At 44.9% G+C, this 12883-nt stretch overlaps 1 protein-coding gene across 1 annotated transcript in view; it reads right to left on the bottom strand.

Moving 5' to 3' along the window:
- ST8SIA3 (ST8 alpha-N-acetyl-neuraminide alpha-2,8-sialyltransferase 3) overlaps window positions 1-9139 on the bottom strand; it is a 19019-nt gene extending 9880 nt beyond the window's left edge. Inside the window, exons 1-2 of the mRNA XM_008051411.2 lie at window positions 9079-9139; window positions 6487-6609 (exon numbers count right to left, since the gene is read on the bottom strand). Of these exons, the coding sequence (XP_008049602.2) occupies window positions 6487-6609; window positions 9079-9139 (184 nt within the window). The remainder of the gene's footprint in view (window positions 1-6486; window positions 6610-9078) is intronic.
- Window positions 9140-12883: the final 3744 nt, after the last annotated feature.

The raw sequence follows: 12883 nt of genomic DNA on the forward strand, positions 1-12883 counted from the left end.
CCCCCGGGCCTGGCTGTGCCTGCCTCTATGCACGCCCCAGGTGGCCGTGTGTTTTCTCTGGCCTGACCAGGCCTGGAGTGGTTAGCCTTGAGCTCATCCTCCATGGCCCACTTGCAGATCCATCCTTGGGGCCTGGGCTTCTGGATGGCCAGGTGGCCTGAGCTGCCCCGAAGCTGAGAGCATTACACATGCACAAAACTCTCTTTTGAAGAAGCCAAGAATCAAGGAAGAGGCTGCCCTGAGGATGGAAGGAAAGCTACTGCCTAACACTTTGCATTGCTGGCCCTCAACTCTGTTCCAGCACAGCCACTTGTTACTTGCTTTAATATCCCTTGGATATACAAATTGATTGAGTTTTTATTCACACCGTTGGGTGCGCAGGAGAATCCCGTGTTTCTTGAGCTCCGTCCTTGAGCTTATGGTCTCTTCCATCCTAGCTTCAGCCTTGGCTTTGTCCTCCCCATCCTGGTCAATACACACTAATGAAAGAAGTTGGAGTTGAGAAATTGGCCTTCAAGAGCCTTTTCCAAGAGATCAAGTTGAGATCCTTGCCAGAGTGGTTATGATTTCTTTCTCTCCTGAACTTCTTGCCTTATGGCTTTTGGGGATCTCATGCTATGGTCTGTCTGGGGGCTGGAAATTCCTCAAAGGAGTGAGCACCTGGCTTGTAAGCTTCTGCCCAGCAAGAGCCATGACTTCTTTTGCCAATACTGTCTCATATAGATGGCAGGCTTACTACATATTTGAGGACCAGGTGAGCTCCCCTGTGGGACACACCTGTCTGACTGTGGATAGCAGCACACAGAAGGCTGTGTTTCCAATGACAAAGAGGGTCACTGCACCCACTTAAGACATTATACAAAGATTTTTTAAAAAATGCAAGTCAAGAGGACACAAGTAGTCTTTTCCCTATGGAGTTTTTAGAAAATTATTTTAATAATTTCAGAAATGTCTTGCGTACTTGAATGTGATGAACACTTTTTTCAACTCATTACTCTGTTTCTTTTAAAAAGATAAGACTGCATGTCATGTGAAATGCCAAAGCGAGTAAGACCTTATGAGAGCTATCTAGGATTTACACATGTTGGAAAAAGGCTTCTTGAACAAAAAGTCAGGGGAACACACCATGGAGAGTCAGCCCAGTTTAGTGTTACACTTTCAGTCTCTGAAGTCAGGTACACCTGACTTCAGACGCTTACTCCGGCTCTTATAAAAAAGACGATAATATTAATAATAATAACAAATGCTGGCAAGGATGTGGAGAAAGGGAACTCTTCTACACTGTGGTTGGGAATGTAAGCTAGTACAGACTCTATGGAGAACAGTATGAAGGTTCCTCAAAAATCCACAAATGGAACTACCATATGATCCAGTAATCCCATTACTGGACATTATCCGAAGGAAAGGAAATTAGTGTGTTAAAGCCATAAACACCCCCAATGTTTATTGCAGCACTATTCACCATAGCCAAGATATGGAATCAACTCACGTGTCCAACAATAGTTGAATGGATAGAGAAATAAGGGAATCCCATTCCGCCATCGCAAGGAATGGAATCTTGTCATTCTCAGCAACATGAATGAGCCAGGAGCACATGATGCTTACTGAAATAAGCCAGGAACAAAAAGTTAGACACCACATGTTCTCATTCATATAGTGTAGCTTGAAAGGTTGATCTCATAGAAGTAAAAAGTAGAGCAGAGGATTCTAGAGACTGGGAAGGATAGGAGAAAGAGAGGGAGAAAGACAGACTTGTCAAGGGATGGCAAAATTACAGTTAGAGTAGGAGGAATAACATGTAAGATGACTATAGTTGCCAATAATGTATTATTATTTGTTTTCGAGTAGCTAGAAGAGGGGATACTGAATGTTCCCGACACAAAGAAATAACAAATGTTTGAGATGACAGATATATGCGTCACCCTGATCTGATCAGTATGCATTGTTGTTGAAACATCACTATGCACCCCATAGATATGTACAATTATTATGTGCCAATAAAAAATAAAGCTTACTCTGGCATCTCAAGCCATATGACCTTGGGTAAGTTATCAACTTCTCTGTGTTTCAGGCTTCTCATTTGCAGGATAAAAACCTCCCAGGGTTTGGAAGAAGATTAAACAGAGCATGTAAGGTCTTTGCACCCTGGCCCATATTAAGCGGTGAATAAGTATGAACTAAACAGCTTGGGCAAGTTTTTGGTGTCTTTCTTTGACCCCATAAATGTCCTGCTGTAGAATGCGTAGGAAAGGATGTACTTGAGTGAGAGCTTTTTTCCAGCAGAGAATGGCAAAGATTGAGAAACTCCAGTTTCTTTATAAGACAGCATTACAGGCTTTCCTGGGACATGTGATGTGGTTTCACTCTGCCTGGTTTTAAAAATTGATATAGCACTCGTAATGCTTGGCACACCTCTGTGAAGCTTCTAAGGAAAGTCCTAGTAGGATGATTTCCATATTGCACACGGGTCACTGAAGGTCACATGGTGCAAAGGGACCAAATTAGCCAGAAAATAAACGGGCAGGCAGGAATCCTTACACATGAGCTAGGCTCATAGGTGAAAACAGATCGCTCAATAATTATCAAGGGAATAATTTTGGTGTTTCCAAGAGCAACTGCAGCTACTGAGTAAGAGATTTCTCGGCACTGGGATTATAGCTATTTCATAAATTAAAAAATAATTAGGACCTTTTAAAATATCACTGATTAAATTTCACTGGAAATCGCCCTTTGCAAGAGGATAGGAGTGTGAGAACAAGTCTAGAAACGGAAATTCTCTCAGGTTTGATGTTTTCAGACGCAGGTATTTGCTTTCCGCCCTCTCACCCCCATGAGTGGCCACCTCTTGCACACAGGACTCTACGACCCTCTGTAGCCCCTCCCGACCCCTACCAATGAAGAGTAACTCCTAGGACCACCTGGATGGGAAGGCTGGGAAGAGTGGCGGTTTTTCCTTAGAAGCAGCGTTGTTCTTTCACCAATTTATGCACTTTTTTCTGTTTTCTTGCATCAGATCCATTAAATAAAACGTCCTGGTTATCAGACACCATACTGGACAGACTCAGGTTTAATAAAATTCACCCCTGATCTCACAATGCTTCCGGTCCTGTGGGGAAGAAGAATGTCAACACAGTGGATATATCATGCGAAAAGCTCAACACCAGAGAACTGACGGGGAAACACACTCTGTCTGGGAGAGGCAAGCAGAGGTCTTCACGGGGGCAGCTTTGAGCTGCGTTTTAAAGCATGGGCAGGATTCATTAGGTATAGATGTTACAAAGGAACACACCGAGTGGAGCGAAGACTAGACGCAGGAAAGAGGATGGTGGACTTGGGAAACAGCAAGAGGTACAAAGTGACCGTTTCCAGGTCAAGAGCCTAGAAAGGGAATTGGGGTCAGATGGTGACGGGCCTGGAAGACTTGATAAGGAGCTGGCCAGTATCCTCTCACAGCCCTGGGTAGGATGACTCGATCTGATTTGCACCAAATGGATGTAGAAGCAGCTGGAGTTAGGTCCGTGGGGAGAGGAAACACCGACTGCTCACGTGGATGTCTGCTAATGCGTCCTGTGGCCCTCTAACCTGTCCACTTGTTAGAAGCCCCAGTGTGCCTTCATTTATCAGCGAACCAATGTGTTGTTGTTATGAGACACTACTGAACAAGGCATCTGGGAGCTGACAAGTGACCCCCTAAGGTAACACGGAAATCATACATAGCACAAGGACCTCAGGAAGAATCTGTCGGGAAATGGTTCTTCAGCCACTTGCAACTGTTGTCCTTTCTGCATGTTATTGCCTGACATGTGGTTTCCACTAAGCCTAACAGCAACCACAGCGGGAGGGACTTGGGACCCACTGGGCTCCTAGCTCCTGTTGCCCCACAGAAGATAAATACATTATAAGTATAGGGGTGAGAAAAGTCACTGTGGTTAGAGAAAATGCCACAAAACCTCTCAGATGGAACAGAGGCTAAAAAGTGCACGGACGTTTCAGGAGATGGAGATGGTCAGAGATGACAGGGCAATCAGAGGCAACTGGGCTGAACAAAGGTGTGAAAGCAGAAGAGAGAAAGCTTTTCAGGGTCCAGGAGGTAAGTAAGCCCCCTTGGAGTCAAGTCAAAACAGCTAGGATGTGTAGAGCGCCTATTACCTGGCAGGTACTCTTACACATCATTTGTAATCATTGCCCCGCTACTAGTGGAAGGTATATTCTCACTGTATAGTTGAAGAAACTAATGTTAAAAGAGGTCAAGGACTTGCTCAAAGTCAAGCCCCAATCTAGCTGTAAAGCCCACCCTTTCTACTAATCCACACTTGAGTCCCGGGACAGAGTGCGGAAATGTGTTCAGGCCCGGAGATTTTGAAAACATCATCCCCCGACAGTGAGAACTAGAACCAGTTAATACTACCACTACCACCACTTATGATGATGGTGGTGGCATCTAACATGTATTGCTCACCTGCTATATGTCGACTACTACACGAAACCATTTTACATCACGGATTTCATTCCATCTCTGTTCCATTCCCCTGAGGAAATAATGACTACTACAGTTTCAAGGGTTCGGAAACTGAGGACCAGAGGGGTCAAGTCACTTGCCAAGGTCTCATAGCTAGTTTGTTCCAGAAGAGGATTTGGCTCCAATGTGTTCCCCTGGTATTCCAGGACCCAGAGGGGGTTTTCACCTTCTCCTTTTAGTCATCGTGTCTTGGGCTTCCTGAGGAAGCAGGTGAATCCTAGTAAGGAAAGAAGGATAGGAGCAACAAGAGAAAGACCACAGCGGTACATCTGGAAAGCAGTGGCCCACTCAGGGGCTGGAATAGCCAGCCATCTTGTGGGGGCAGCCCTGAGACAATATTTGATTTTCATGGCATCTTTTTAGTGCGAGGGCAGCTCTCAGCTGGTGCTCAGTATGAAAAGAAGGCAGGGGACTTCTCTGCTTTATGGTGTCCCTGAGGTCCAGGCCAGGGAGCATCGGCCTCCAGGACTGATCATGGAGACAGATCTTCTACTCCACTGGGAAGAATGCGCTGGCTTGCCCATGGAAGAGGCCATGCTTAATTAAATTAGGTAGTTAGATTAATATGAATGCATGCACACAGTATAACATAGAGAGCATGCACTGCACACAGAAAAGCTCCCTCTCACCCTTCTCTCTTAGGGCCCCAGCTACCCTCTCTAGAGGCAGCAGTTGCTGCTGTCTAGAGATACTCTCTGCATCACATAGTAAGCATGTGAGTATGTATTCATTTCTTAAACATAAATGCTGAGACCAGCTTGAAATGATATTCACTTCAAGGTTTTTTTTTTCTGTATCTCTACAAAAGACATTTTGCATAGCATTTTAGCATTTCAGATGTTTGCACCGATTACATTTTCTAGAAGCTGAGGAATTACTCATTTTGTGCCTACAGACGAATACTTCTCTTAAAGTTCAGTGAAGTGTCTCTGTGTGAAAGGAATATAGGAACTTCAAATAGTCTTTTTCATCGTTGAATAAATAAAATATATTTGGAAACCTGTCTTAGGGCTTTTGCAGTCTAGCCCCTAGGAAATGATTTGAAAGGAGCTATTATGTTCAATTGTGCTAATCTCCCAGGCCCTTACCTAGAATTTTGTCTTTTCAAATGTTTGCAGCAGTTACTTTTTCTAGATGCTAAGGTATTATACTTGGAGAAGCTACTTGAAAAATAATCTTACTGTTAAGTTTTAAGTTATTCTTACGTCTATTGTGTCTCTTTATTGCACTGACTGTGTGTATAGGAAATCACCTACGGTTTCGGCAGCCCCAATAATACTATTAGGGACTGTCAGGGGAAGTGCTTCAAAAAGAAATCTAATTTTAGCTTTCATCTTGAGTTTTTGGGCAGTTTTTGTGCCTTGTACTTCTGAAACTATAATTGCCAACAACTTCTCTTTGAGAGCAGGGGAAAGATGCCCTTTGGTTTGCATATTATTATAGCAGTATAAAAATGGTAAAATGTTCACATAATTTTGAAGACTGCACTGCCACTTGCTGATTCATTGATAAGTAGTCCTTCCACAGAGGAAGCAAGGAATTGTTGGAGAGTGAATTGCAAAGCATCCCCTTCCCTGGGCCCTGGGCTTCCTGCTTCAATTATAAGCACATACCTCTAGCTGAAGTTTCCTTCTTCTGTTCATAGGAAATTCACAGAGGTAAGAGGTCACTGGACTGTCTAAAACCCAGTCTTATTAGGATTTTTTAAAAAGGTTGAGCTACACCATGTTTTATATTGTGGACCTGCAAGCTACACCATGTTTTATATTGTGAGTTCCAGCAAGTCATACTCACAATAATGCCATATGATAATGTCCTTATTCCTTCTAGATTAAATTACCCGGCCAAGATCACAGCAGCTTTTTAAAAGGTGAGATTTGAACACCGGAAGGAATGACCACTGACCACAGAGTTATTCTTTCACCAAACCTCGTTACTTCCCAAGCCAGAGGCTTAGACCCCTGTACCCTGGGGCATGAAAGATCCTTCTTCAGAATAGAGGTCTGCCATTAAAGGATGCTTCTGTACCCCTTTCTCCTCCTGGTTAGCTTTTGACGAGGATATTTGAACACAAAGAAAGTGACCTCTCCCTGAAAAAGAAAATCGGTGCACACTTGTGAAGCATCCTTTATGTCTTCAAAATCCTGTTTTGTCCTGGGGCTTTACAATGTGATATGCATGAAGCTCTAAGTCCTGTTGGAGGTTGTGTTAAGAGGAGGGAGGGGTTGGCTTTGAGAATCTGCACTTCGGTGCAAGAAGGGCATTCTTGAAGTGAACCTTCCTGCAAGGTGGAAGAGGTTGGGTGAAGAGGAGCAGAGAGGCTGCAGGTCGTTCAAGAATGTAATTAGCACCTTCTCCCTAACAGCAAAGCTGGAGGTAACTGATCTCCCCAGGATATCTCTGATGCTTATACCAGTTATCTGACACCTGGCCCGACTCCTAGTCAGGAGTTTGTCTATCTTTTCATTTTTGCTCTGAATTCAAGCTGCTCATTGGAAAGAAGAAATTCAACTACTAATTATGCTATTACCTTGACAAAGAATTGCATTTCTTGTGTTTTCACCCAGGGAAAACTTCAACCCAAAAGTGAGCAGAAAGCACGTTGTAATACTACTCTTCACAGCTATGGTCATCTATGATTCAAGAAAGCCTCTCTGTTGGAACTTAGTCACCACAAAGAGGTTTCACCGCTCACCTGGGGACAGGTGTCATCCCACGGGCAGTCAGAGTTTGCAGAAGATTGAGAGAAGCATTGCTTTATTTCTTGGAGACCCAGCATGGCATATATTACGTAGATGGGCATATCTGGGTACTCAAGGAACCCGAGGTGGCCACTGAATTCTACTGTTGGTTTTGGCTCAGATGTTTGCCAGTCCTTCCCCATCTGAGAAACCAAGCTTTTTAGATCCTGCAGCACTGACACTTCTCACGGGTGTCTCTCAATCTGTCCTCTGCCTTCCCATATCTCTGTAACCATGGGGGTGACACTCTAATGGGGGACCTCATAACATTAAACTTCCTTTGTAACCTTAACAGCTACATCCTTCAATTCTTGGCTTTATGCTGCAAGGTCGTGTTGTTTAGCCACTGTAAGCAGGATATGCAAGGCTATGAAAACTGCATCTATTATAGATCCAGTGCAAAACTAGCTGTGAAAAAGCGAGAGTTGCAAACAGCATTAGACCTTTTGTATAGTAGCTGCGAACACTTATCAAAGGGCGCTGTCTTTGTGAGCTCAGTGTGGAAAGGGATGCTGGTTCCATGTAGGTCTTTACAGTTGATAATCACTATCTTCAGGACCATCTTTGGGGAAAAAAACTGACAACCATATAAATCTTACATTTTTACAGCACTTCAATCTTTTTTCAAAGTACTCTCACATCTATTATCCCATCTTGACCTCCCAAGGAAACTGTGAGTTGTGCACAGCACGTATTTCTATCCTGATTTTACAGATAAGACACAAAGAGGTTAAATCACACAGTAAGGCAGAAGACGGAGGCTAAACATCCATGTCTGATGTAAAGACTACTAGTCTCTCTACAAGAAACACACACCCCACGTTTTATTCTCTGCAATCTGGCTTTTACTGCTATCACACTACAGGAACCACTTTCTTATTTATTTGTCAGACTCCCTTTAGTTAATTATGCAAATTAACAAATAAAGATCGCGTACATTTATCATGGACCACATGATGTTTTGAAATCTGTATACACTGGAATGGGTAAATGAAGTTAATTAACATACGTTAGGATCACTTTCTTTAAAGCAGTGTTTCTCGGCTCTGCCTGTACTTTAGAATCATCTGAGCCACTGAAATATAATTCAAATGCCAGGTCCCACTTCAGATCAACTGAGTCAGGTCCTTGGGGATAGCTCCCAGGCATCTATGAGTCTTAAAGCTCCTCAGGTGATTCTGATGCATGACGAGGATCAATAACTATTGCCAGAAGCTTACCAATGGCAACCCTCACGTCCAGTTCAATGATGTTTTCTTGCTACTAGCCTGGGACCCTTCGGTGCTAATTCCTTTTGTAAACTCACTCAACTTTTGGCTTCCGTGAAATGACACTTTCTGGGTCCCTTATTCTTCTCTGTTAACACCTTCTCTGTCTTATTTTTTTGCTCACTGTCTTTATTTTGTCTTCTCAGCTCAGCCTCACTCTTTCCTCTGCACGGTCACACAGAGTTGTGTAAAGCATCACTTATTTTTAAGGGCTTGGACATTGGAAAGTACACTGTACAAGGACCGAAGCTTTATTCTGATCCTTGCTCTGGAACTGAGGACAGTGCCTGCCACACGCTCAATAATAGAATGAATGGTCACACCGACTTAACTGAATCTGATCTCTGTGTGTACCATCCTGACCTATATTCTAGACTTTCCCCTCGAAGGCCAACTCTTGGATGCCACCATCTTCTCAAAACCAGCCTACTCAAAACCGAACACATCACCACCCTTCCTCCTAAGAGATAGTTCTTTGACAGGTTCTCCATCAATTTCATTGCTTCCAATAACCTTATCCTCCCAGTTCTTTGGGTCAGCTTAGACTCACCCTTCTTTGTTATCCTGCCTTCTGACATGGTCTCTTCATTTGGCTGACCCTGCCCTGCCATGGCCCCTAGGTAGAGGTGCAGTGCTAGGCTGTGCTGGACACTGATTGGGCTAGGAGAGGATCCTCCCATCCGTCAGCCAATTGCCCATGTGATTGGGGAGGAAAACTTCTGGTTCTCTCTGGAATATGAAGAAGCACATGGGGGAATACTCGCTGGCAGTTATGGAGGAATTATGAGTACCACCTTATGAGCCAACCTGCTTGGACATTAAATGGCGTTTTAGATTCGGTTCCAGGTCCCTTGAATCCTTTATAGAAACTCAATTCATCTTCAGGCCACCACCGTGAGACTCTGTTCTGGCAACACCTATCCATAATTAATTATATTAATGTTCGTACTAATATGTCCTCCTTTGGAAATAATATGTATCTCTTTCAACTTGCCTCTTCCTTTCTTTTTGTACCATCTAACAAGGTCATAACCATCTCCTGCCTGAAACAACTAGTAGCTTTCTGGCGGGTATATTTGAGCCTTCTGAGCACCTTCAACCTATCTTCTTTGCTTTTCTTTCTGTATGGACATCCTAACTTCCTATTTCTAGTTTAATCAGCTAAGGAACTCATGTTTGTTGTTTTAGAAAAGTGGGTTTTATTTGTTTGGGTTTTTTCTCCTTTAGGAGAGATAATGCTCCAGGGATTAAGTAACAAATTGGTCTGGACTTGAATCCAGGGACCAGTGAACTAACCTGATGACCTCGGGAAAGCAACTTAACCTCTTTCTGCCTCCGTTTCCTCGCCCTAAAATTGGAACTAGTAGTAACTAAGTCAGAGGCTGACTAAAGGGATTCAATGAGTTAACGTATGGGATGCTCGTTCTATCGTGCCTTGCAAATCTAAATGTTCGAGAGATGTTCACTTGGTTATTGGCACCTCCTCTAAGCAAGTATGCACCCCCAGTTCCTCATTCCTCACTCTCCAGCAAAGTGTTAGAATTAGGCACTTCTCTTGTCTGCTCTCGTCGATTATATATTTTCCCATTATATTACAACTTAAGGCTAAGCAATCTTTTGCATACTGAATTTCCCAGTTGGACCATTGCATCGAAACTTGGCTAATCCATAGACTTTGCCCTTTCTGCCTATTACCTCAGAATGGAGTGAGACTCCTGACTGGCTCCTGACTTGTCACAGGCACTGTCGGCAGATGCCCCAACACTCATCTCCTCCTCAAGAGCAATTCTTGATGAGTCTGATCCTACGGTAATCATTCCATATTCTTACCACACACTGCGTTGGGGGGAGCACAAGCCCCTTCAAACCAACGTGGCGTGAAGGGAGGAGTCAAGGTAGACTTGTTGGGGAAGATTATCTTGGTTTTAAAATAAGACCTCCTGAGGTGAGTGGATTGCCTGAGCCCGCGGGTTCAAGACCCGCCTGGGCAACTTGGCGAGACCTCATCTCTACAATAAATCAAAAATTAGCCGGGTGTGGTAGTGCGCTCCTGTGGTTCCAGCTACTTGGAAGGTTGAGGCGGAAGGATGGCCGGAGCCCAGCAGGTCGAGGCTGCGGTGGCCGGGAGTGGCCACTGCACTCCAGTCTGAGTGACAGAGTGAGACTTCAACTCAAAAAAACAAACAAACAAAAAAATAAGACCTGAGGAGGAATGATCCCTCTCCTTCCCCTGGACATTGTGTTTATTGTGAGGTCCGGAATGGTGGCAGCCACCTTGTGACTATGAAAGACAGCTGAGGACATAGCTACTGCTGAGGGTGATATGGTCAAAAGGCAGAAGGAACTGAGGTCTTGAGAACTGTCATGAGCCATTGAACTAACTGATTCTAAAGTTTTTATTCGCCAGGATCTCTAGCTATATGGAAAAAAGTTAAGTCGTTCTTATTGTTTAAAGCAATTGGGCCTGGGTTTAATATGGCCAAAGACATTCTGTCATAGTGCCCATGTTGCGCTATTCAAGTTTGATGTTTATTTTTTAAAAATCTGATCCCGAATCCATGTCCCTGGAACCTCTTGAAGTGAGTCAAGATGAGGGAGTGAATGAGGGCAGTAGTTCACCATCTCACCACCCTGCTCATCTTCTCTGCCCCTGATTGCACCTCCCCCAAGTTCAATAGGCTGCGGATGTCCAGCTCACCTGGGAGAGGGACAGTAAAAGTGAAATGGGGGCTCACGCCCAGGGAGCAGAGGCATCAGGTTAAGGGGGGAAGGAGGGTAGCAAGAGAATGCCTTGTGCAGTGGCTGCCGTTCCCGGGGCTTCTGAAGTCAGGTCTGTGTCATCACCTGAATTCCCAAGACCTTCCCAACATCCTGCAGAGAATTGCTATGGTCCCACCTCACTACCATAGAAACCAAGGGCCAGAGAGTCTCAATAATGTGCCTAACGTCACAAAGTACAGAGGCCAAGGGTTCTTTTCCGAGGTTCAGGTGTTTGAGATCCATGACCCCCCGAAATGAGAAGCTCATTTGTGACTCTGTGTGTGTGTGTGTGTGTGTGTGTGTGTGTGTGTGTGTGTGTGTGCACGCGCACTTTTTTCTGAGAGAAGTTTGTGATTCCTTGAAAAGTTCAGCAGCAAATGGTAGAGCTGGGAGCCACCCTACTTCTGTCTTTCTCCTAAAGTCCAGGGGGTCTTGCTCATGCCTGTGTGTTCCCTCTAGGATTTGAGGCTAAGGCCTCCTTCCCAGGACAGCCTTTTCTCTCACTTCTTCCTTTGTGCTTCCTTCTGCTTTATCTGTTGGTGCCTCCCAGGCATTGCCTGCAGTCCAGTGGGCACACCTGTCAGGACAGTGTTGTGAGTTGAATTGTTTCCCCTGAAAGAGACACTCACCTTCTAAAACCTAGGACCTGTGGTTGTGGCTTAATTTGGAAATAGGGTCTTGGCAGATATAATGAAGTTAAGATGAAGTCATACTGGACCAGGGTGGGCTCCTCTCTAATGACTACTTTTCTTATAAGAAGATAAAAATTTAAGCCCAGAGACATAGAGAGAAGAAGGCCATGTGATGATGGAAGCAGAGATTGGAGTGGTGTGGCTGCAAGTCAAGGAATGCCAAAGCCTGCCAGCAACCACCAGAAGCCAAGGGAGAGGCGGGGAACAGATGCCTGTCCCAGAGCCTCCAGAAAGAACTATCCCTGCCAACGCCTCGATTCTGGACTTCTAGCCTCCAGAGCTGTGAGAGAATACATTTCTGCTTTTTAAATCATGCACTCTGTGGTAATTCATTACAGCACCCTTAGACGGTGCCACACGATAGGACACTATACGCAAACGAACACATTAAGGACTGCCTTTGCCTCTGTCACCAACGTGGCCTCCAGACCCCTCTGAAGAATCCTGCGAGGCCTTATTTTCTCCTTTCACTGAGCAGTGAACTGGACCCTTAGTGAACTGGCTCTGAGCCAAGTGGAAGAGCCAGGATACAAACCCATGTCCATCTGACTTTGAGGCTCATGGTTCACACAGCCAAGGTCTCAAGGGTGGAGCCGTGATGGAGTGGGATAAGGGTAGATGGTGAGAAGATGCCACGCCCCTGGCCCCATGCTGCTCCTCTGCCCATCATTTGGCCTGAGGGGGTCCCACTCACGTTGTTGTCGAACTTTCCTTCCTGTTCCAACCCTTTGGCCTTCCCTTTTCTCTTTCTTTCTTTCTTTTTTTTTTTTTTTGAGTTGGAGTCTCACTCTGTCGCCCAGACTGGAGTGCAGCGGCCACTCCGGCCACCGCAGCCTCGACCCCCTGGGCTCCGGCGATCCTTCCGCCTCAGCCTTCCAAGTAGCTGGAACTACAGGCGCACGC

This window comes from Carlito syrichta, unplaced genomic scaffold, assembly GCF_000164805.1.
Source record: "Carlito syrichta isolate Samal-C Ts95f unplaced genomic scaffold, Tarsius_syrichta-2.0.1 Scaffold171509, whole genome shotgun sequence".
NCBI classification, from domain to species: Eukaryota; Metazoa; Chordata; class Mammalia; order Primates; family Tarsiidae; genus Carlito; species Carlito syrichta.